The following is a 27,014-nucleotide window of genomic DNA, read 5'->3' as shown; positions in this document are numbered from 1 at the left end:
TCTCATTCTACTCATTCTACCACTATAAAAAGTGTGTATCCATGGGAACCACAATCACTAGCAGAGAAGTATGGATTTGACACCAAAAAAGGTAAGAATGTTTTTTGGAATAGGAAGAAAAAAAAAAGAAAAAGGATAATGCCATTGGGATTTTAAGCTAATAATTTTAACTAGAACGCTATTAATCAATTGATATATGGGATGGACTCCTAAAAGGTGATGAGAGATTTTTGGTGCACGGACTAAGAGGAAAGCACATTATTTGGGAGTAATTGACTGGGATGAGCATGCCTGACTGTCATTCTGGTAGCAAACTGTTAGCAGTTAATAGGAAGCTACAAGCTCAAGGATGATGAGATGCAAAGACCACCCTTAAAGTAAAGGTGTAGGAAGCCATTGGAAATACCTCTACTGTTAGATGTTAGTCTTTTCAGCTGCTCATTAAAATTTGAGGAGCACTAATTATTAGATTTGAGGCCCAAATTGGGTCCTTAACTGTGTGTTCCCAATTTTGTCTTGTTTTAATATGACTTGAAAACTGACCTCCTTTGAAGCTGTTAAGTGTGCAACAATGTCAGCCTGATGAAGCAGACCTTTCTGTTTTAGTCATGGGGGTACTTACCCTTCATATAGAAGGAATTTTATGGGGGAATATATATGTTAACATTGATAAATTAAGAGATTTGCAAAGAACAGAGGCAATTTTAAGAATATTGCATCTAATATATTCAGTTTTTATTAATGTCATAAGACAACTACAAAGGGAATAATTTAAAATTTTCCTTAGAAATTTAGTGTTTGAATTTTTTCCAGACTCATTTATTGAGTCCATTAGAAAGTAAGAAATATTTTAATTTATTAATTTCCACTTGTGATATGTATACTGGAAAGATTTATATTTATCATCTTTCTAATTTGATGAAAACCTTCCAGTTTTTCAACTAAAAATTTTTTTAGTAGATTATGATTTCAAAGACCTTTGCTACCTTGAGATTTCAGTTCAATGTTTGCCAGTGATGCTAGTGGCTAACCAGGTTGGAACTGTCATTCTAGGTAATATATACCTTCTCCTCCCTCTCAAAGATTTTTTTCATACATAAATTGATTTCACTAAAGGAAAAAGGTGAGTTTTGATTAGCAAGATAAAGCAAAGTATCATTAGAAGAAGCACAAATCTCTGTGATGTGATTTAAAAAGGTGCATAGATGGGCAATCACTATCATTAGGAAATTTCAGTCATTCCCCTACAGAAGCAGAGCTCAGTTATAAATATATACACCATCTTCATACATACTGATTAGATTCATTTAACTATGTTTTATAATGCAAGGATTTGTTAATGTATTTGCTGCTAATTTTGCTTATAAGTATTATACTATTAGCAGGCTTGAATTGAATTAGACTGTGAGATGCTGCACACTGCGGGAATTGAGTCAGGTGGACAGATGTCTTTCTCAGCCCTGCTTATCTTGTTCTTATTGCATCTTTGATTACTGCAACAGGCGTTACTCCTGGGACATTCTCCAAGGTAATTTTTTTTTTTTTTACTATTATTACGTTTTCCTTAATTATAGTTGTTTGCTTTAAGCTAAGCTGGCAACCATCTGTTTTGAAGAGGGGGACTTTTTCACATCTCATTTTGGGTAAAGAGTCATTTTTAAAAGATAGATACAGAGATTATTTGATAATCATACAATTTCAAGTTGTTTATATTGTTTTGGCATCCAATGCTGCCTCCTAAACTCAAAGCTGTGGAAGGCTGGTGTAGAAGCAGACAGATACTAGATTTTGTAAATGAGACTCATTATTCTTGAGTATATGGCTTAGAAGCTAAGATATACTAGTTTGATAATTCTTAAATAAATTATTTTCTCACTTCTGAGAGAGTGTGATAGATGTGACTCTTGTAACGTCCTCATAGAACAGAAAATGATGGGAACATTTCAACAAAGAAATCCCCTGTTTTGCCCCAGTTAGCTAGCTAGTTTTGGAAAACAATTATTTGGATTCTCTGATTCCTTTACGCACTGCTTTTTCATTCAGGGAGTAGACTCTGTTCAGAATAATTATTGTGGGCCAGTGCATACTCAGTTTTAACTATGCATACTATGCATACTTGCCCACAGGAAGAAGTTTATAGCTTTTGCTCTTAGAAAGTTTACTTACTTAGCCCAGGAAACTGAGCATTGTGGAAGAAAAATATAATACATTACAATGAAAAGTTTGCATTTTTCTCATAATTTATAATGAATGATTATAAATTATAATGAACGATTAAATGCGTTCCCATTTGCTCAACAGCATACACATCATGCTCTCAACTTTTATGCATCCTTGTGTTTCACACATTCTTTTACCCAAACCAGTCCTCCTATCATTAACTGAAGTTGTATGTTTAAACTGTACCTTGTCAAACTATGATGACATGGTTGTTGAAAAAATCCATTAATGGTGATTTATTACAAAGTGAAGTCATAATTTTGGTATAATTTTGATAGAGTAGAATAGGAAATGCATGTTTGAAATCCTAGGAATGGGAACTCTATGCATGAAAAAAAAAGTAAAACTGAAAGTTGACTCCTCCAAAGAGAGATGGGAGTAGAAAGAGAGAAGCATTGCACTAGTCTCTGAAACTGTTATAGCATCCATTATGAACTCAACTAGGAATGAGCAATGATGGTAGTTAAAAGTGACCTGAATGACTTTTATTGTAAAACATGTTATCAAAATCACTTCAGCTTCTTTAACTCTACTTCATAGTTCAGTGGTACAACTTGCTCATATTTTTTGTTATATTTTACTCAATATCAAAAGGTTTCTCAAATTGGTCTTTTCCTGTTAATTATACTTGCAAGCTGATACAAATAAAGTTTTAGAGTCATGCAGAACTCTTTGCACTTCTTGTATCATAACTTACTTGGGGATATAGTTAGATGCCCATATCCCCAATGGAGGATAACTCTTCCCCATATATTAATATGTATTCTGGTGAACCTTCTTAAACCCAAAACTCAGTGTGCACAACTGTTGAACACAATGGAACTCTGAAACACACACATTTGTGACATGAAAACTCATAACTTTTATAATGTTAATTGTTTCATAAATAATCAAGACAGACACTGAAAATCCAGAAGTAGCTTGACTGTTCATACCTGTTTAGTTTCTGATGGATATTAGCCCAATCAGTTGACAGTAGTTACAAATATCTACAGATTGATTTTTTTTTTCCCCTGTTGAAGGAATCACACATCTGCCAGGTTAGATGAGATAAATGAAGTATGTGGAGATTAAATTGGAAAGTATTTTTATGAAATATTTTGTTTGCATTGAAAACCAAGTCAAGAGCTCATGTCAATGTTTTAATTCAAATGGTGAATTTAACTGAAAAGGGTGAGTATACTTAACCTATTATGGATGAACAGGACTCACTTGAGAAATGAATATAAGATATTCTGTGCTGAGAAAGGCTGAATGACACCTGGAGATTTCATTCATTCAATAAGCATATGTTGGCCATACAGAAATGACAATGACAAGATCCCAAATATATGTTGCTTATGTGGGTTAGGGTTTCAATCTTTTACATTATCTGTGGGTTAAATTCTAAGTTAGTGAACTTACAGAACTAATCAAGTGTAAAAATAAAGGAGTGTGTGTTTAGCCAGGACTTTGTAATATACACACTAGAGTACAACAGTGGTTTCAGTAGACTTGTCTTCCTCTGAATTCACTCATGACTTGCACTGGGTGGATTTTTTTCTTTGCTGAGCCTCGTCTGACAGCTGCATAAGTTTCCTCTGGTTTCTCTCTTTTAATCAAGGGCTTTTTTGCAGGAGCCTTCATTCTCCACATCACAACTGGGTGCCGGGGCCCAGTGGGACTCTGAATTCGGATGATCTTGGTTGAGGCAATGTAAGACATTTTCACTGTTTGCACTACAGCATTCATTAAATTTTTGGCTGCTTGGATCAGGGAGGTGACACTGTCCAACTGTAGGGAGGGAAATAAAAGCTGTTACTTGAGAACATAATCAGGAATTTAAAGAGATTTAATGTTACAGAAAGTGAAATGTGCAGCACTTGTTTTTACCCCAGAAATGACAGTTATTTTATCTCAGAAATGAATGAGTTAATTCACATTTTACGTATCTATGTAAATTATCACATCAATCTAAGTTAATCATTTAGTTATTCATCTGATACATAAATAGATCCATATTCTATTTTCTAAGATGATATCTTAGGTTAATTTTTTTTCTTGGTTTTCAGTGAACTCTATTCTATAGCTTCTATATCATATCATAAGGACCAGATGGTTACAGCTTTGTTTGTAATGGATCTCCATATTTCCAGGGTTAATGTTGACCCCTTGTATAACAGATGACTACCTACAATAAAAGCTCTATCATGTAAAAGTACTTAGTAAGAACAACTGAAAAGTCTTAGGGAATTCATAGTCTAAGATAAATAATAGATACATATACGTACATGCATGTAAACCACTAATTTTCATGAATATTTCACAAATAATTCCACCTAAAAGAGTCTTTTAAACACAGAATGATTAACCTATCATGCAGAGTATTAAAATAGATAAAACTAAGGCCTTACAGTCAAATCTGGTTTAAATTCCAGGACTGCCATTTAATAATATAAATTAATCATTTAACTATCTTCATTCTAGTTTTCTCAGATATTAAATAGGAAAGGAATGTTTATTAAAGTCAAAATAACATATATAAATAGCCTTATAGAGTGATTGTCAGTTATGAAATATTTCCTTTGTTTCTTGTGAAGGTTGAGAAGATTGCTTAATCTTATACTAATGAAATTTCTAAAAGAAACCTTTTCCACATAACTTTATTTTGTAACTTTTGTTTTCTGGGTTGTTCACAAAAACAGTCTCTGGACAAAACGAGGTGATATTCCTAGAATCTTGAAAAATACTTTAGGGCTAGCCAAGCTGGTTCGTTTATATAACTAATGCTTCCTCCATTGTTTTAGTTGGCAGATTGTCACCCACAGCCAATTCACACAGGAAGATGTGTCTCTACTGTCACCTCTCTGTGATGCGTGCTGTCAGGGTTGAGGCTCAAACACTGGCTCTGCAGATACCGAAATCCATCAGCAGCTTCCTGGCCTAAGTACTCTACCTTCGCGGTTCAGGGAGGCTCATCTCACATACAGAATAAATGAGTGAAGGGAAGTAGTAAGCTGAGGTTATGTGCCTGGGGCAGTGGTCTAGCTGGCTGCCTTTCGTGGGAGAAAATTTAATTAGCTCCACTATATGCCCAGTCTGAAATCCTTGAAAAGGTAACACCAAACAATATGTAATTTGAGAGGCAGTGATACTTGGAAATTACACTCTAGGTCTTTTTACTTATTGAAACCAGGAATGTAAAATCTGTGCATGTGGCAGGAATGACTTATTTTTTTAACGAAAATTAAACACGATTTCATGAAGCACTCACACTCATATGTTTTTCTGTATTTCAGAAAACATTTAGAACTTCTGAATCTGTACACAACTTTAAATAAAAAACTAGACTTTGAATAGAATAACACACTTTGTTATTAAGGTTACTCTGTGGACACATTGCAGGCTAAAATCTGTTGTTTAATAATTAGCAATTTTCATCAAAGCCCTCCTGCAGCTAGTTAGATTCTGAAAGTCATTTTCAATCTCACCATAGGAAGAAAAAAGTTTTTCTAAATGACAAATGAACATGAATAGTAATGAAGATCCTTGGCAATTTTCTCCCTCAAACATGAAACTCTTTGGTTTATTCCAAGGGCTCTGTGCTATCATTAAGTCTTCCATAGAAGAAGGTCCTAGTGACCTGCTGTCATCCAAGATTTCACCAGGGGCTCTGGTCTTCCCACCCTAAAACTTATATTTTCTCCTTTTGACTCTGTAATCTTGTCATGTATAGACTGCATTTATTTTATTTTAATTTTTCCATATGAGTGGGTTTTTTTTATATAAACCTATTCTTGAAGGATGGTGAAATTAAATTTGTGCCTTAAAATGTGGAAATCAACTTGTCTTCTTCCCTCACTGATTCAGCAAAACTTTGTCTGTACCATTGTGATCTCTTATGCTGGCCTCTGACAATTTCTTTTATTTTAAAATCCTAAATGACTGTAGTAGGATTTCTCCTCCAGCAGACTGAAAAAGACACAGGGCAAATTATCCCCCTAGGAGAGCATGAAGACTAGTTTCGCAGACAGATTAGGACAACTGCTAAAAGAATACTGTTATTTCCTGAGGAAAGCTCATGAGACATTCTATGGGGATTTTTGATGTCCAAGAGCTATGTGCATTAAGATTCCTGCCTTTCTGCTATGAGTCAAATCATAGGGCACACAAGCAAGGGCACAGACCAGCCAAGCACATGGTAGGAAATTTTGTTTGAGACCCAAGGAGTGCCTCAGGCGTACTCATAGAGAATAACTGCACAACTTCATGTCTGCAAAAGAAAAAAGTATTATAAGCTCTCTGACCAGGCTTACTTTAATGAAAAATCCTCTAAGGGAAGAATTCAAAAGAATTCTCTTAATGAAAATAAGGCATATTTGAGTAGGGTAATGCATCACTTTGAGATTTCTGTGTTCAACTTAACAAAATTTTCTGAATTTCACAAATGTACCTGTGCAAATGAGAATGTTATTTTACTTTAAAAGCCTAGTGAAATAAACCAATCAGACTATAAAGCTCAGGTGCAAAAATTTTCTACCATTACAAATAACTTTCATCAACTGTAAAGACTTCTAGGCAAATGTAACCTAAAATATGTGCCATAAAAGAAACTATTTTTCCTAATATCTGGTAACACTCTTCTCTGGTCTAGATGAAGTGTTTTTGATCAAGGTATCAACTGAGAAACCAAACAGCTTCTAAGGCCCTCAAACCTCCTACTGTTATATGTAAGTATTTGCATCCAAGTACATATAAATAGGTTCCTGTTGCCTTCTTTCCATAAAAGTGGATGAAGTTAAAAAAAATAAGTTATCAAAGAGGAGTTTGACCTACATTAAAAGCCTCTGATCTATATAAATAGACATACCTATATTCCAACCAGAGTAAATAGGAACATAGCCACTTTTCCTATGGTAGTGACTTGTGCTTATTCTTACTACACTGGTCTGGGTTCAAAATAAATGCATTTAATTGATCTATTAATGTCACAATAAGATCCTCAATACTATGTCCAAAAGTAAACTGGACATAGTTCATAAATTGTGCCTTTTTTCTTTTTTTTTTATGATTTAGTTGAATAAAGAAATAGAGAAAAACAACAGAATGGGAAAGACTAGAGATCTCTTCAATAAAATTAGAGATACCAAGGGAACATTTCATGCAAAGATGGGCTCGATAAAGGACAGAAATGCTATGGACCTAACAGAAACAGAAGATATTAAGAAGAGGTGGCAAGAATACACAAAGAACCATACAAAAAAGGTCTTCATGACTCAGATAATCACAATGGTGTGATCACTCACCTAGAGCCAGACATCCTGGAATGCGAAGTCAAGTGGGTCTTAGAAAGCATCACTACGAACAGCTAGTGGAGGTGATGGAATTCCAGTTGAGCTATTTCAAATCCTGAAAGATGATGCTGTGAAAGTGCTGCACTCAATATGCCAGCAAATTTGGAAAACTCAGCAGTGGCCACAGGACTGGAAAAGGTCAGTTTTGATTCCAATCACAAAGAAAGGCAATGCCAAAGAATGCTCAAATTACCTCACAATTGCACTCATCTCACACGCTAGTAAAGTAATGCACAAAATTCTCCAAGCCAGGCTTCCGCAATACGTGAACCGTGAACTTCCTGATGTTCAAGCTAGTTTTAGAAAAGGCAGAGGAAGCAGAGATCAAATTTCCAATATCTGCTGGATCATCAAAAAAGCAAGAGAGTTCCAGAAAAACATCTATTTCTGCTTCATTGACTATGCCAAAGCCTTTGACTGTGTGGATCACAAGAAACTGTGGAAAATTCTGAAAGAGATGGGAATACCACACCACCTGACATGCCTCTTGAGAAACCTATATGCAAGTCAGGAAGCAACAGTTAGAACTGGATATGGAACAACAGACTGGTTCCAAATAGGAAAAGAAGTACGTCAAGGCTGTATGTATATTGTCACCCTGCTTATTTAACTTCTATGCAGAGTACATCATGAGAAATGCTGGGCTATAAGAAGCACGAGCTGGAATCAAGATTGCTGGGAGAAATATCAATAACTTCAGATATGCAGATGACACCACCCTTATGGCAGAAAGTGAAGAGGAACTCAAAAGCCTCTTGATGAAAGTGAAAGAGGAGAGTGAAAAAGTTGGCTTAAAGCTCAACATTCAGAAAATGAAGATCATGGCATCTGGTCCTATCATTTCATGGCATCTGGTCCTATCATTTCATGGCAAATAGATAGGGAAAAAAATAGAAAGAGTGATATACTTTATTTTTTAGGGCTCCAAAATCACTGCAGATGGTGATTGCAGCCATGAAATTAAAAGACGCCTCCTCCTTGGAAGGAAAGTTATGACCAACCTAGATAGCATATTCAAAAGCAGAGATATTACTTTGCCAACAAAGGTCCATCTACTCAAGGCTATGGTTTTTCCAGTGGTCATGTATGGATGTGAGAGTTGGACTGTGAAGAAAGCTGAGTACCGAAAAATTGATGCTTTTGAACTATGGTGTTGGAGAAGATTCTTGAGAGTCCCTTGGACTGCAGGGAGATCCAATCAGTCCATTCTAAAGGAGATGATTCTGGGTGTTCTTTGGAAGGACTGATGTTGAAGCTGAAACTCGAATCCTTTGGCCACCTCATGTGAAGAGTTGACTCACTGGAAAAGACTCTGTTTCTGGGAGGGATTGGGGGCAGGAGGAAAAGGGGACAACAGAGGATGAGATGGCTAGATGGCATCACCGACTCAATGAACGTGAGTTTGTGTGAACTCCAGGAGTTGGTGATGGACAGGCAGGCCTGGCGTGCTGCAATTCATGGAATCTCAAAGAGTCAGACACAACTGAGTGACTGAACTGAACTGAGTTGAATATGGAGATTATGACCAGTAGCAGCTTTACTGACTGCAAGGATGTATTTTGCAAATAATCAAAATTTTGAACATCTAAATAGAATCCTCAATATTATCATCCTGTAGGAATCTTAATTTTATTGTAATGTCTCTTTTGTGCTTTGTGCCATATACTCCATGAACTCAGGTAAACTACAGTACAATTCTGTCCAGTTTTAAGGATGTTTTCAGACAAAAGGCTTGGTAACTTAGAGATGTATCTGCAAGCCTTTGTTGTGGAAAAGGAGTTTAACAACAATATAAGGTATTTTCTTTTTCCTCATAGAAGTGACAACATTTTTTACAAAGCCCAAAGTTAAATAACTATAAATGTAAAGTCCTCCACAATCCATCAGGGTGGAATGTCTGTTGGCAAATCCTTGTTCATATCTTACTGTAATTATTGATAGTTAGGGGGAATATCCAAGAAAAATATGCTAGTTCCTCCTTCCTTCAATTGTGTGAGTTCCTCACTGATTTAGTCAGAGCAACAGAATGCACTGTATTTCACTGCTCTAACTCCCCACATTCTGGATACAAGGTCTTGATCAGAAATGTGTTTTGCCTGAGGTTTCTAAGCTGCACTCCACCGATGTGGAGCCCATCCCTTGCACCTGGGCTGTCACTTGGGGAAGGCATAGTTAGCTCCCCATCCCTTGTGTGAATTGCCATGGCAACTACTGCTGCTAGAATTCCTGTTGCTGCCTGGAAAATATATATTTCCTGTCCTATAAACCTTCTAGGTAAACTGGTACCAATGGTAGCCTATAAATTCTCATGAGTCTCAATGTTTACCTGAACTTATACACCCTCAGTAGATGTTGCACCTGTACCAAAGCAATCCTTGAAAGGCAAATGTGTGTGGTTTGGCTCCAAGTATAATAACAACTTATAATAATTGGTAATATCTATTGTGTGCTTCCTATGTGTTTGTGCAGGTCTAAATAGTTGACATAAATTAACTCAGTAATCCTATGAACTAAGTACCATAATTATCTCCATTTTAAAGAAGAGGAAACAAAGGAACTAGAAGGTTTCATAGCTTTCTCAAGGTGATACAACTATTAAATGAAAGACTTTGAATTTGAGCCAAGGCAGCCTTGTTCAAATACCTGGTACTTTTACCTATCATGCAACCCTGGCCCTTAGTAATATGTCACTTGCAATATGTATTTATTTTCAATATTGTATGGTTGAAGATGCTGTACCATTAATACAATGTATAAAATTTTGAAAAGTGCTAATAACTGTTTTCTAGAAAGGTTATAGAAAATTTGCAATTATAGAATTTATAGAATTTTGTTACTAAGAAAAATGAGAGTATAGTACTTGTAAGGTATTTTGTTAGGATGGTGGTTTGATTGTATTTGTGTTATCATTTTCCAAGCAGCATTTTCTTGAAATACCAAATAGAAATACTAAGCCATCCTCATAAGTTCCAAACAGTTTAAAGACTTTCAATGTAGATCTCAATAAACATATCAATAAGGCAAAGTTAAACCATAAACAAATCATATTATAGCTTCTAGGACATGGAATTATATAACATTCATTTCATATTTAAAATGTAAATACAAAACAAACTTTTTATCTGATTTTCAAAACAAAATTAAATTTGTTTGCCCTGATTTTGAAATAGAAACCGAGATCTGGTCCCCTGATCTTGGGGTTTCTATTTAACCCTTGAAAGTGAAAGTGAAGTCGCTCAGTAGTGTCCAACTCTTTGCGACCCAGTGGACTGTAGCCCACCAGGCTCCTCCGTCCATGAGATTCTCCAGGCAAGAATATTGGAGTGGGTTGCCATTTCCTTCTCAGTTACTTATTAAGTGCTCAATTCAACTATTTGGAAATAAAATCAGCATAGGTAGTATTAAAGAGTATTATGTATATGTGTTGGTAGATAATAAGAGATAGCTTAAATATTTCTTAAAAACAAACATCAATAGTCTGTCTAACTTATATCTAGTAATGGTAAGTGTATATCACAGGAAATGTTTAAATATGTATTTGTTGGCAAAAATGTTATGTTATAATTCAATATGCTTTTAGTATCTACCCTGAACTTTTCCTGACAACCTAATTTTATTCTAATACCTGCTTAACACATGTCTCTGAACAGATTTTTAGAAAAATGGCCTGAATTGGAAACATTCTCCTTTTTCAGATGCATTCAAAAATGCTAAATAGCCAGACTGGCTTAAGGGGAAAATCAAATAAGAGGCTTTGTTAAGGCCAGTCAAAGTGGGGTTAGACATACAAATTGAAATTGTCTACCTTATAATTAAATTGAGAAGGTGGTGCCTTCTTTGAAGATTAAAAATTATTCCAATGGGCCACTGATTGGATTCATCTTGTAAATGTGTCCTTTACCAATTCTCCATAAGAACCTGACATCAGAAGAAAACAACTTAAGTTGAAAGGGGAAAAATCAATGTGTGGAATAACTAAAGAAATTTAACACTACTGAGAGGGCCAGACATGAAATCAAATATAACATTTATTCAGTTATAATATGCTCCTGTCAAAAAGCATTTTCAAGTCTGTTTTCTAAAGCATATATTCCACACTAAAAACATGTTGCTTTAAAAGGAAATAATCACAAACCTAATACTAATTCAGGTGGCTACCTAGAATGCTGATTTAATTATATTTGAAATGGCCTATTATAAAAATATGATTGGTGATACTAGTAATTGGCTATTCAGCTGTGTGGCACTGGAATAGCAGCTGCATGGTGCTGGAGTGACTGGGAAGAGATACCCCACATCCAAGGGCAGAGAATCCCCAGCAAGATGGTAGGTGCAGGACCAACAGTTGTGCGGAGCTGGAGTGACTTTGAGGAGATACCCCACATGCCAGGGCAAATAAGAAGCCCCAGCAAGATGGTAGGAGGGGCAAAATGACATTAGAATCAAACCTCATACCCAACAGAGATGCTCAGAGGGCTCAAACATACCTTGGGCACACCAGGACCCAGAGACTCCAGAGAGACTGAGACAGAACTGTGTTTGAGTGTCTCCTGAGTAGGTATGGGTCAGAAGTGGACTGCTGCAGGCAAAGGGGCTGTGGGTGCAGTAGACCTGGATATGGTATAAACCGTCTTGGAGGACATTGCAATTAACCCCACCATAGAACTGCCAGAACTTATACAGAACTGGGGAAACAGACTCTCGGAGGGCACAAACAAAACCTTGTATGCACCAGGATCCAGGAAAAAGGAGCAGTGACCCCACAAGAGACTGACCCAGACTTTCCTGTTGAGTGTCCAGGAGTCTCCAGTGAAGGCATAGGCCAGCAGTAGCCTGCTGGACGGTTGGGGTGCTGAGTGTAGCAGTGTGGGCATGGGATCTTCTGAAGGAGTTCACCATTATCTTCATTATATCCACCACAGTTTGGTCTCATGTCAAATAGGGAGGGAACACAGCCCCACCCATCAAAAGAAAACAGGATTAAAGATTTACCAAACATGGTCTGCCTATCAGAACAAGACAAAGTTTCCACCTCAGTCAGTCTCTCCCATCAGGAAGCTCCCATAGGTCTCCTATCCTTCTCTATAAGAGGGCAGAAAGAGGGCAAACCACAATCACATAAAACTAACCAATCTGATCACATGGCCTTGCCTAACTCAATGAAAATATGAGCCATGCCATGCCACCCAAGAAGGACTGATCATGGTGGACAGATCTGACAAAACATGGGCCACTGAAGAGGGAATGGCAAACCACTTCAGTATTCTTGCCTTGAGAACCCCATGAACGGTATGAAAAGGCAGAAAGATATGACACTGAAAGATGAACTCCCCAGGTCGGTAGGTGCCCAATATGCTACTGGAGATCAGTGGATAAATAGAACTCCATGAAGAATGAAGAGATGGAGACAAAGCAAAACAAAACCCAGTTGTGGATGTGACCAGTGATGGAAGTAAAGTCCGATGCTATAAAGAGCAATATTGCATAGGAACCTGGAATGTTAGTTTCATGAATCAAGCCAAATTGGAAGTGGACAAACAGGAGATGGCAAGAGTGAACATTGACAGTTTAGGAATCAGCGAACTAAAATGGACTGGAATGGGTGAATTTAACTCACATGATCATTATATCCACTACTGTGGACAAGAATCCCTTAGAAGAAATGGAGTAGCCATCATAGTCAACAAAGAGTCTGAAATGCACTATTTGGATGCAGTCTCAAAAATGACAGAATGATCTCTGTTCGTTTCCAAGCCAAACCATTCAATATCACGGTAATCCAAGTCTATGCCCTGACCAGTAAGGCTGAGGAAGCTGAAGTTGAATGGTTCTATGAAGAACTACAAGACCTTCTAGAACTAACACCCAAAAAAGATGTCCTTTTCATTATAGGGGACTGGAATGCAAAAGTAGGAAGTCAAGAAATATCAGGAGTAATGGGCAAATTTGGCCTTGAAGTACAGAATGAAGCACAGCAAAGACTAATAGAGTTTTGCCAAGAGAATGCACTGGTCATAGCAAACGCCATCTTCCAAGAACACAAGAGAAGACTCAACACATCGACATCACCAGATGGTCAACACTGAAATCAGATTGATTATACTCTTTGCAGCCAAAGATGGAGAAGCTCTATACTGTCAGCAAAAAAACAAGACTGGGAGCTGACTGTGCTCAGAACATGAACTCCTTATTTTCAAGTTCAGATTTAAATTGAAGAAAGTAGGGAAAACCATTAGACCGTTCAGGTATGACCTAAATCAAATCCCTTACAGTGGAAGTAATAAATAGATTTAAGGGATTAGATCTGATAGACAGAATGCCTGAAGTAATATGGACAGAGGTTCCTGGCATTGTACAGGAGACAGTGATCAAGAGCATCCCCAAGAAAAAGAAATGCAAAAGGCAAAATTGTTGTCTGAGGAGGCCTTACAAATAGTGAGAAAAGAGAAGTCAAAGGCAAAGGAAAAAAGGAAAGATATATCCATTGGAATGCAGAGTTCCAAAGAACAGCAAGGAGAGGTAAGAAAGCCCTCCTAAGTGAGCAATGCAAAGAAATAGAGGAAAACACCAGAATGGGAAAGACTAGAGATCTCTTCAAGGAAATTAAAGATATCAAGAGAATATTTCATGCAAGATGGGTACAATAAAGGACAGAAATGATATGGACTTAACAAAATCAGAAGATATTAAGAAGAGGTGGCAAGAATACACAGAAGAACTATACAAAAAAGATCTTCATGACCCAGATAATCACAATGGTGTGATCACTCACCTAGAGCCAGACATCCTGGAATGCAAAGTCAAGTAGGTCTTAGGAATCATCACTACAAACCAAGCTAGTGGAGGTGATGGAATTCAGGCTGAAATATTTCAAACCCTAAAAGATGATGCTGTGAAAGTGCTGCACTCAATACGCCAGCAAATTTGGAAAACTCAGCAGTGGCCACAGGACTGAGAAAGGTCAGTTTTCATTCCAATCCCAAAGAAAGGCAATGCCAAGGAATGCTCTAACTATTGCACAATTGCACTCATCTCACACACTAGCAAAGTAATACTCCAAATTCTCCAAGCCAGGCTTCAACAGTATGTGAACTGTGAACTTCCAGATGGTCAAGCTGGATTTAGAAAAGGCAGAGGAACCAGAGATCAAATTGCCAAAATCTGCTGGATTATGGCAAAAGCGAGAGAGTTTCAGAAAAATATCCACTTCTGCTTTATTAACTATGCTAAAGCCTTTGGTTGTGTGGATCACAACAAACTGTGAAAAATTCTAAGAGATGGGAATACCAGATCCCCTAACTTGCATCCTGAGAATTCTGTATGCAGGTCAAGAAGCAACATTTAGAACTTGACGTGTAACAACAGACTGGTTCCAAATCAGAATGGGAGTATGTCAAAGATGTATACTGTCACCTTGCTTGTTTAACTTATATGCAGAGTACATCATGAGAAATGCTGAACTGTATGCAGCACAAGCTGGAATCAAGATTGCCGGGAGAAATATCAATACCCTCAGATATGCAGATGACTCCAGCCTTATGGCAAAAAGTGAAGAGGAGCTAAAGAGCCTCTTGATGAAAGTGAAAGAGGAGAGTGAAAAAGCTGGCTTAAAACTCAACATTCAGAAAACTAAGATCACTGCATCTGGCCCCATCACTTCATGGCAAATAGATGGGAAACAATGAAAATAGTGAGAGACTTTATTTTTCTGGGCTCCAAAATCACTGCAGATTGTGACTGCAGCCATGAAATTAAAAGATGTTTGCTCCTTGGAAGAAAAGTTATAACCAGCCTAGACAGGACATTAAAAAGCAGAGACATTACTGTGCCAGCAAATGTCAATCTAGTCAAAGCTATGCTTTTTCCATTAGTCATGTATGGGTGTGAGAGTTGGACTATAAAGAAAAGCTGAGTGCTGAAGAATTGATGCTTTTTAACTGTGATTTTGGAGAAGACTCTTGAGAGTCCCTTAGATAGTACTGAGTTTCAACTAGTCCATCCTAAAGGAAATCAGTCCTGAATATTCATTGGAAGGACAGATGCTGAAGCTGAAACTCCAATACTTGATGCGAAGAACTGACTCATTTTAAGAGACCTGGATGCTGGGAAAGATTGAAGGCAGGAAGAGAAGGGGACAACAGAAGATGAGATGGTTGGATGGCATCACCAACTCAATGGACATGAGTTTGAGTAAACTCTGGGAGTTCATGATGGACATGGAGGCCTGGTGTGCTGCAGTCCATGTGGTCTCAAAGAGTCATATACAACTGAGCAGCTTAACTGAACTGATTCTTTAATCATGATGGCTTAAATGCAAATGATTAACTGAGAAACTAATTTTCTGTAACATTTAAACCCCAGCTACTAGTTACACAGTTTTAGAGCAATTAGTACATTATTCATGAAGTAGTGCTAGCAGGAGTGGGCTGGGTTTGATATGCTTCTCTGACCATACATGTTTCAACCTGTGTTTTTCTTCTCTCCAGCATCAGACAGCATGCTGAGATATACCCTCTGAAGAGACATCTACTTACAATACTCAGCCTGACATCTTGATGACATCTGTGCTCCATGTAAGAAAGCTTTATTGTTGATCCTAGATCCTACACTCATCTCTTGCATGACCAAAGGTAAGGAAAAGCTAGATTGTGTGAAGCTAAAAATTCAAATGGCATCAGTTTCCAATCCCTGCAAGGATTTTCTATTTCATAGACCTCACATTTCTATCTTTACAGTTTGCCTTGTTCATCATCATTCTACCATTTTAACCCCTCTGTTAGCAATAGTAAACATTTCTTATCTTGCCTCTCTGCTACAAACATCCAGTAGAAGACAAGTGTCCGTGTTCCCAGCACTGATCTATAAGTTACTGTCTTAGAGAAGACCCTCATTGGACAGATGGGTTTCTAGATAAATTAATGGCCACCAATCTGAAGCAAACAGACAATGTTTTTGTATCTTTAGCCAATTGTTACACCTGTTCTATGCAAATACTATTTCAGTCTTCTACTCTGATCAAACTTTTGACACCTTACATTCTCATCTGTTCTACAGATTACTTCACTTAAATATAAAACAGGCAGCAAAGTAAACAAACAACAACAAAATAGTAACAAAACAGAAGCAGCAAAATGAAACTTTGAACTTGTCCTGAATTCTTATCTACTTTTATTAAAATTAAAGTTCTCTCTTTCTCTCTGTAATTGATATTTCTTAACTATACTCCAGATTCTATTCCTTCTCTTCCATCTGAGATTTTGCACAATTACTAATTCTTTTCTACCAATGCATCTTCATTCTTTTCCTTTCTTGTATCTCTTAATGACATACCCCTATCTTGTGCCTCCACACTAATTACTAGTTTATTCTCTATATCTGAGAGTCTGTTTCCTTTTTGTTATATTTATGTTTGTTGTATTTTTACACTCCACATATAAGTAAAACATACAATGTCTTTCTTTGACTTCACTAAGCATAATATCCTACAGGTCCATCCATGTTACAGCAAATGGCACAATTTCATTCTTTTATTTAATGACTAATGTTCTGTTCCCTTTGCACATACCACATCTGTTTTATTCATTTATCTTTTGATAGACATTTAGTCTGTTTCCATATCTTAGCTAATGTAAATAATGTCACTATGAACATTGGGTGTATGTATGTTTTCAAATTAATGTTTTCATTTTCTTTGGATATATACTCAGGAGTGAAACTGCTAGATCATGTAGTAGTTATATGTTTAATTTTTTGAGGAGCCTCCATACTGTCTTCCATAAGCCAATTCACATTCCCAACAACATTGAACTAAGGTTTCCTTTCTCTACATCCTCACCAACATTTATCATTTGTTGTCTTTGATAATAGCCATCCTAACAGATGTGAGGTGATCCCTCATTGTGGTCCTCCCAATTTACATTTTCCTGATGATCAGTAATGTTGAGCATCTTTTCATGTACCTGTCTGCCATTGGTATATCGTTGTAAAAATGTCTATTCAGATATTCTGCCCATTTTTTTTAATATGGATTGTTTTGGGATATTGAGTTCTAAAAGCTATTTATGCATTTTGGAAATTAACACCTATCCTTTTCAAACTCTTCCAAAAATTGCAAAATAACACCCCCGAGCTCATTCTACAAGGCCTCCATTACCCTGATACCAAAACCAAACAAAGATTTCACTGTAACACTTAAGTGTTCATGAAACCCTATCATAAAATACAGCCAGACTTTTTGAAAGATTTTCTATACTTGACAATATTTTTTTCACTTCTTGCTTACTTCTCAAGCAGTCACACTTTTACTTTCACATGTTTTCCTTTGTTTTTTCTGCTAGATATCAATATATATACATACATATATATATATACATACATATATATATATATATATATATATATCGATGCTCAGATGGTAAAGCGTCTGTCTACACTGTGGGAGACCTGGGTTCCATCCCTGGGTCGGGAAGATCTGCTGGAGAAGGAAATGGCAATCCACTCGAGTACTATTGCCTGGAAAACTCCATGGACAGAGGAGCTTAGTAGGCTACAGTCCATGGGGTCGCAAAGAGTCAGACACGACTGAGCGAATTCACTTTCACTTTCATATACATATTAAATATATATGGCTTAATATATAATTATCTAGCATATTAGACATGTGTTTAATATAGAACATTAATATGTAATCTTGTATTTTTGGTTTGTTTCAATCAAATTTCTTTTGAGAATCAAGATCTATTGATTCTCATTCTGGTATAATATAAAAAATATAGTTTATTTAGCCATTTTTCTGTTGATGGACTTTGACATATTTGGTGGCTCTTATGAAAAGAAATTTATAAATATTCCAGTATATATATTTTGGTGAACAAATATATGAAGTTTTGTTGGGTAGATACCTGAGAGTATAATTGCAGAGCAATAAAAATGCATATATTCAGTTGTATTGGACACTTCCACAAATTTCCAAAGTATTCTTGCAAATTTATATTCCTAGTAGCAATATATGAGAGTTCCAATTGTAACACATCTTTATCTGTGACTTCTTCCCCATATTTTTCACTTTAGCCATTTTGGTAGGATTATATTTAAAATTTTAATTGGCACTTCCTTGATAACTAATGAAGTTGAGTATATTTATATATTTATACTAACCTGCATCTAGAGACCTTGTAAAATTCACTTAATAATTCAGTTTCCCAGATTTTTTAATTAATTTCTAGTACACAAGCATGTCATGTATGAGTAATAACAATTATATTTCTTCATTTTTATTTTGTCTGTTTTCACCCTTGCATTATTACACTAGGTAGAACTGCTAGTATGGAAGTGGTGATACCAGGTATTTTTTACATACTCATTGAAATTTATATGTAAAACTTGAATTTTACATACTCATTTCAGTCTTTAAATGTTGTCATCCTGTATTTTAATTCTAAACGTATTGTGAACTCAGTGGGGCAATTGTAATATTATTTTATGTACAGTAAAATTACCTTGAACTCATGGTTCTCCTAAACCAATAACATTTAGCCAAGTCATCAAGGCCCTTTAGTAGAAAAGGAAGGTATTGAGAGGCTTAAACCATTACTACCCTAGAGCAGGTCATTACGTAACTTGGATAATTGCAATATGTTTTTGAACTCTACCTCTGCATTTTTACTCCCGTCTAGTCCATTCTCTACATTAACATTAAAAAATGATCTATAAATAAAAATCATTTCTTCTAAAACTCCTAGAGGAGAACATAGGCAAAACACTCTCCGACATAAATCACAGCAGGATCCTCTATGATCCACCTCCCAGAATTCTGGAAATAAAAGCAAAAATAAACAAATGGGATCTAATTAAAATTAAAAGCTAATGCACAACAAAGGAAAATATAAGCTAGGTGAAAAGACAGCCTTCTGAATGGGAGAAAATAATAGCAAATGAAGCAACTGACAAACAACTAATCTCAAAAATATACAAGCAACTTATGCAGCTCAATTCCAGAAAAATAAACGACCCAATCAAAAAATGGGCCAAAGAACTAAATAGACATTTCTCCAAAGAAGACATACGGATGGCTAACAAACACATGAAAAGATGCTCAACATCACTCATTATTAGAGAAATGCAAATCAAAACCACAATATGGCACCACTTCACACCAGTCAGAATGTCTGCTATCCAAAAATCTGCAAGCAATCAATGCTGGAGAGGGTGTGGAGAAAAGGGAACCCTCCTACACTGTTGGTGGGAATGCAAAGTAGTACAGCCACTATGGAGAACAGTGTGGAGATTCCTTAAAAAACTGCAAATAGAGCTGCCATATGACCCAGCAATCCCACTGCTGGGCATACACACCAAGGAAACCAGAATTAAAAGAGACACATGTACCCCAATGTTCATCATAGTACTGTTTATAATAGCCAGGACATGGAAACAACCTAGATGTCCATCTGCAGATGAATGGATAAGAAATCTGTGGTACATATACACAATGGAGTATTATTCAGCCATTAAAAAGAATACATTTGAATCAGTTCTGATGAGATGGATGAAACTGGAGCCGATTATACAGAGTGAAGTAAGCCAGAAAGAAAAACACCAATACAGTATACTAACACATATATATATGGAATTTAGAAAGATGGCAATGATGACCCTGTATGCAAGACAGCAAAAAAGACACAGATGTGTATAGCGGACTTTTGGACTCAGAGGGAGAGGGAGAGGGTGGGATGATTTGGGAGAATGGCATTGTAACATGTATACTATCATGTAAGAATCGAATCACCAGTCTATGTCCAATGCAGGATACAGCATACTTGGGGCTGGTGCATGGGGATGACCCAGAGGGATGTTGTGGGGAGGGAGGTGGGAGGGGGGTTCATGTTTGGGATTGCATGTACACCCGTGGTGGATTCATGTCAATGTATGGCAAAACCAATACAGTAAAAAAAAAAAAAAAAAAAAAATCATTTCTTTTACAGTACAGTGATGGATTTTATTAGACTTTAAAATTTATCTTCATTGTAAAATTTTGTTAGATTCCAAAAGCCTTAAGTTATCCTGTCTATCCTGCTTAACCAAATTTATCTATTGCTTTTACATTATGTACTCCAGCCTTACAACAAAACGAAACTAAACTAAAATATTTTAGTTTTTAAATGCACCACATATTTCTCCTCACTTCTAAGCCTTTTCATAAGTCTTTTTTTTTCTTTGCCTGTAAATCATCCCTCCCTTTTGATTAGAGATATTCTTTTTCTTCCCTTAATATCACTTTCTCAGGAAATCATTCCGTGATACCTAGATTATGATGGAAGAACTTGAACAACAAACAATTTAGGAGGCTTCTCTGGTGGCTCTGTCAGTAAAGAATCCACCTGCAATGTAGGAGACCCTGGTTCGATCCCTGGGTCAGGAAGATCTCCTGGAGAAGGAAATGGCAACCCACTGCACTATTCTTGCTTGGGAAATGCCATGGATGGAGGAACCTGGTAAACTAGAGTCCATGAGGTCTCAAGAGTTGGACATGACTTAGTGACTAAACCACCATAAAAAAAGCAATTCATATTTCATCTAACATTATAGTCATTTTAAGGCAGTAAGGTCTATGAAGAAGATATAATATTACCATTTTCACCCTGTTTGACACAAGTTAAAGGTTACAGGAGATATTTGACACAAGAATAAATTACTTGAATTATTTAGGAGTTTCCACGTGTTTCACCACAAGTTTGAGAAGGAAGTTTGGGTTTTGGAACACAATGATGCAAAACCTATGAGACACAAGAAAAGAAGTTTTAAGAGAAGTTGACAGCAATGCAATCTTACCTCAGGGAACAAGAAAAATCTTAAACAATCTAACCTTACGTCTAAAGCAACTAGAGAAAGAAGAACAAATAAAACCCAAAAAGTTAGTAGAAGAAAAGAAATCATAAAGATCAGAGCAGAATCAGAGATCAAAAAATAGCAATAGATTCCTAAATTTCTCTTTCTTATTTTTCATTGCTAGTATATAGAAATGCAAGTGCTTTCTGTGTATTGATTTTATATCCTGCAACTTTGCTAAATTCACTGATTAACTCTAGTAATTTTCTGATACTGTCTTTAGAGTTTTCTATGTACAGTATCATGTCATCTGCAAACAATGAGAGCTTTATTTCTTCTTTTCTGATCTGGATTCCTTTTACTTCTTTTTATTCTCTGATTGTTGAAGCTAGGATTTCCAGAACTATGCTGAATAGCAGTGGTAAAAGTGGACACCTTTGTCTTGTTCCTGATCTTAGGGTGAATGCTTTCAGTTTTCCACCATTGAGAATAAAGTTTGCTATAGTCTTATCATATATGGCTTTTACTATGCTGAGGTAGGTTCCTTCTATGCCCAGTTTTTGAGGAGTTTAATCATAAATGGTGCTGAATTTTGTCAAAGAGTTTTTCTGCATCTATTGAGATATTCATATGGTTTTTATCTTTCAATTTGTTAATATGGTGTATCACACTGAGTTGTATATATTGAAGAATCCTTGCATCCCTGGAATAAACCCAACTTGATCATAGTGTGTGAGATTTTTGGTGTGTTGCTGAATTCTGTTTGCTAAAATTTTGTCGAGTATTTTTGCATCTATGTACATCAGTGATATTGGCCTGTAGCTTTCTTTTGAGTGTATGTTGTCTTTGTTTGGTTTTGGTATCAGGTTGATGGTGGCTTTGTAGAATGAATTTGAATGTGTTCCTTTTTTTGAAAGAGCTTTAGAAGGATGCATTAGCTCTTCTGTAAATGTTTGATAGAGTTCTCCTGTGAAGCCATCTGGTCCTGGGCTTTTGTTTTTTGGGAGATTTTTTAGCACAGCATCAATTTCAGTGCTTGTAATTGGGTTGTTCATAATTTCTATTTCTTCCTGGTTCAGTCTTGGAAGATTGAATTTTTCTAAGAATCTGTCCATTTCTTCTAGGTTACCCATTTTATTGCCATGTAGTTGTTCATAATAGTCTCTTATACTCCTTTGTATTTCTCCACTGACTGTTGCAACCTCACCTCTTTCATTTTTAATTTTGTTGATTTCATTCTTTTTTTCTTGATGTGCCTGGCTAAAGGATTGTCAAGTTTGTTTATCTTCTCAAAGAACCAGCTTTTAGTTTTATTAATATTTACTACTGTTTCTTTCATTTCTTTGTCACTTATTTCTGCTCCTATCTTCATGGTTTATTTCTTCCAGGAATTTTGGGATGTTTTTGTTCTTCTTTTTCCAGTTGTTTCAGGTGTAAAATTATGTCGTCTATTCAATGTTTTTCTTGTTTCCTGATGTAAGATTGTATCGCTATGAACTTCCCTCTTAGACCTGCTTTTGATGCATCCCATAGGTTTTGAGTTATTGTTTTTCCATTGTCATTTGTTTCTAGAAATTTTTTGATTTCCCTTTTGATTTCTTCAGTAACCCATTGGTTCTTTTTTTTTTTTTAATGTAATGTTTAATCTCCATGTGTCTGGGTTTTTTATATTTTTTTCTTGTAATTGATATCTAGTTTCATAGTGTTGTGTTTGGAGAAGATGCATGATATGATATCAGTTTTCTTAAACTTAATGAGGTTTGATTTGTGACCCAAGATGTGGTCTATCCTGGAGAATGTTCCATGAGCGCTTGAGAAGAAGGTGTATTCTGCATTTGTATGGAAGGTCCTGAAGATATCAATGAGATCCATCTCATCTAATGTATCATTTAAGACTTGTGTTTTCTTATTAATTTTCTGTTTTGACTATCTGTCCATTGGTGTGTGGGGGGGGCACTGTTAAAGTCTCCTACTATTACTATGTTACTGTAAACTTCTCCTGTTATGTCTATTAGTGTTTGTCTTATATATTGAGGTGCTCCTATGTTGGCTGCATAGATATTTACAATTTCTATGTCTTCCTCTTGGATTGTTTCCTTGATCATTATGTAGTTCCCTTCCTTATCTCTTATAATCTTCTGTATAAGGTCTATTTTGTCTGATATGAGGATTGCTACTCCAGATTCCTTTTTGTTCCCATTTGCATGGACTATATTTTTCCATCCTCTCACTTTCAGTCTACATGTGTCTTCAGGTCTGAAGTAGGTTTCTTGTAGACAGCGTATATATAGGTCATGTTTTTGTTTCCATTCAGCCAGTCTGTGTCTTTTGATTGGAGCATTTAATCCATTTACATTTAAAGTAATTATTGATATATATGTTACTATTGCCATTTTCTTAATTGTTTGGGGTTTGTTTTATAGATCTTCCTTCTTCTGTTGTATTTCTTGATTATATAAGCCCTGTTAACATTTGTTGTAAAACTGGTTTGATGGTACTAAATTCTCTTAACTTTTGCTTATCTGAAAGCTTTTTATTTCTCCATCAATTTTGAATGAGATCCTTGCTGGGTACAGTAATCTTGGATGTAGCTTTTTCCTTTTCAGTACTTTAAATATATCCTGCCATTCCCTTCTGGCCTGAAGAGTTTTTGCTGAAAGATCAGCTGTTAAGCATATGGGGTTTCCCTTAGAGAAATGCAAATCAAAACTGCAGTGAGATATCACTTCACACCAGTCACAATGGCCGTCATCAAAAAGTCTGTAAACAATAAATGCTGGAAAGGGTGTGGAGAAAAGGGAATGCTCTTGCACTGTTGGTGGGAATGTAAATTGATACAGCCAGTATGGAAGACAGTATGGAGATTTCTTACTTAAAAACTAGGGATAAAACTACTATATGACCCTGCAATCCACTCCTAGGCATATACCATGTGGAAACCAAAACTGAAAAAGATGCATGTATCCCATTGTTCATTGCCATACTACTTACAATAGTTAGAAGATGCAAGCAACCTAAACATCATTGACAGATGGATGGATAAAGAAGTTGTGCTACATATACACAATGGAATATTACTCAGCCATAAAAAGGAACACATTGGAGTCAGTTCTAATGAGGTGGTTGAACCTACTAGAGACTATTATACAGAGTGAAGTGAGTTAGAAAGAGAAAGATAAATATTGTAGTCTAACACATATCTATGGAATCTAGAAAAATGGTATGGAATAATTTATTTGCAGGGCAGCAATGGAGAAACAGAGAATAGACTTATGGCCATGGGGAGAAGGGAGGAGAGGGTGAGATGTACGGAAAGAATAACATGGAAACTTATATTACCATATGTAAACAGATAGCCAATGGGAATTTGCTATATGACTCAGGAAATTCAAACAGGGTCTCTGTATCAATCTACAGGGGTTTGATGGAGAGGGAGATGAGAGGGAGTTTCAAAAGGGAGGGGATATATGTATACCATGGCATCCACTCCCATCACTTCATGGGAATCAGATGGGGAAACAGTGGAAACAGTGTCAGACTTTATTTTTGGGGGCTCCAAAATCACTGCAGATGGTGACTGCAGCCATGAAATTAAAAGACGCTTACTCCTTGGAAGAAAAGTTATGACTAACCTAGATAGCATATTCAAAAGCAGGGATATTACTTTGCTGACTAAGGTGCATCTAGTCAAGGCTATGGTTTTTCCTGTGGTCATGTATGGATGTGAGAGTTGGACTGTGAGGAAGGCTGAGCGCCGAAGAATTGACGCTTTTGAACTGTGGTGTTGGAGAAGACTCTTGAGAGTCCCTTGGACTGCAAGGAGATCCAACCAGCCCATTCTGAAGGAGATCAGCCCTGGGATTTCTTTGGAAGGAATGATGCTAAAGCTGAAACTCCAGTACTTTGGCCACCTCATGTGAAGAGTTGACTCATTAGAAAAGACTCTGATGTTGGGAGGGATTGGGGGCAGGAGGAGAAGGGGACGACAGAGGATGAGATGGCTGGATGGCATCACGGACTCGATGGACATGAGTCTGAGTGAACTCCGGGAGTTGGTGATGGACAGGGAGGCCTGGCATGTGTGATTCATGGGGTCGCAAAGAGTTGGACACTACTGAGCAACTGAACTGAACTGAACTGAACTGCTAGATGATTCATACTGAGGTTTGAGAAAAAAAACAACAAAATTCTATAAAGCAATTATCCTTCAATTAAAAAATAAGTAAAATTTTTAAAAAGCAATAGAAAAATCAATGAAAGTAAAAGCTGGTGCTTTATAAAAACAAAATTGATAATTAAGACTAATCAAGAAAAAGGGAAAAGTCTCACTAATTAGGAAAATTAAAAATGAAAAAAGTGAAATTACAGAGGATCACAAGAGATTACAACAAGCAACTATATGCCAATAATATGGACAACCTGGAAGAAGTGGACAAATTCTTAAAGATACAATCTCCCAAGACTGAGCAAGGAATAAACAGAAAACAAGAACAGACAAATCACAAGTACTGAAATTGAAACTGCAGGTAAAAAACTCTGACAGACAAAAGTCTAGGACCAGATGGCATCACAGGCAAGTTCTATCAAACATTGAGAGAAGAATTAACACTTATCCTCTGGAAGCTATTCTAAAAAACTGCAGATGAAGGAACATTCTCAAATTCATTCTATGAGGCACCATCACTCTGATGCCAAAATCAATGATACCACAAAAAAAAAGAAAAGAAAAGAAAATTACAGGCCAATATCACTGATGAACATAGACACAAAAATCCTCAACAAAATACTGGCAAGCAGAATCCAACAATGCATTAAAAGGATCATACAGCGTGATCAAGTTGGATTTATTCCAGAGATATAAGTACTCTTCTATATGCACAAGTCAATCAATGTTAACAAAGAATACAAACAATGCATGCAAAAAAACTTTTGACAAAGTTCAACACCCATTTATGAATACAAACAATGCATGCAAAAAAACTTTTGACAAAGTTCAACACCCATTTATGATAAAATCTCTCCAGAAAGTGGCACAGTGGGACTTTACCTCAACATAATAAAGGCCATATGTGACAAGCCTATAGGTAACATCATCTTCAACAATGAAAAGATGAAAGCATTTCCTCAAAGACAGGAACAAGGCAAAGATGTCCACTCTTGCCACTTTTATTTGACATGATCTTGGAAGGCCTAGCCATTGCAATCAGAGAATAAAAAGGAATAAAAGGAATCCAAGTTAACTTATATGCAGAGTACATCATGAGAAACGCTGGACTGAAAGAAGCAGAAGCTGGAATCAAGATTGCCAGGAGAAATATCAATAACCTCAAATATGCAGATAACACCACCCTTATGGCAGAAAGTGAAGAAGAACTAGAGAGCCTCTTGATGAAAGTGAAAGAGGAGAATAAAAAAGTTGGCTTAAAGCTCAACATTCAGAAAACTAAGATCATGGCATCCAGTCCCATCACTTCATGGCAAATAGATAGGGAAACACTGAAAACAGTGGCTGAATTTATTTTTCAAGGACTCCAAAACCACTGCAGATGGTGATTGCAGCCATGAAATTAAAAGACATTTACTCTTTTGAAGGAAAGTTATGACCAACCTAGACAGCATATTTAAAAAGCAGACACA

At 36.4% G+C, this 27,014-nt stretch overlaps 1 protein-coding gene across 1 annotated transcript in view; it reads right to left on the bottom strand.

Moving 5' to 3' along the window:
• Nucleotides 1-3,705: 3,705 nt before the first annotated feature.
• The window catches only part of CTNNA3 (catenin alpha 3), a 1,850,481-nt gene continuing 1,827,172 nt past the window's right edge, over nt 3,706-27,014 (bottom strand). Inside the window, exon 18 of the mRNA XM_052639474.1 lies at nt 3,706-3,993. Coding sequence (XP_052495434.1) covers nt 3,706-3,993 — 288 coding nt within the window. The remainder of the gene's footprint in view (nt 3,994-27,014) is intronic.

Source organism: Budorcas taxicolor, chromosome 5 (assembly GCF_023091745.1).
Source record: "Budorcas taxicolor isolate Tak-1 chromosome 5, Takin1.1, whole genome shotgun sequence".
Classification (NCBI taxonomy): Eukaryota; Metazoa; Chordata; class Mammalia; order Artiodactyla; family Bovidae; genus Budorcas; species Budorcas taxicolor.
Note: the sequence above shows the minus strand (reverse complement) of the source record. Positions and strands in the feature narration are given on the sequence as shown.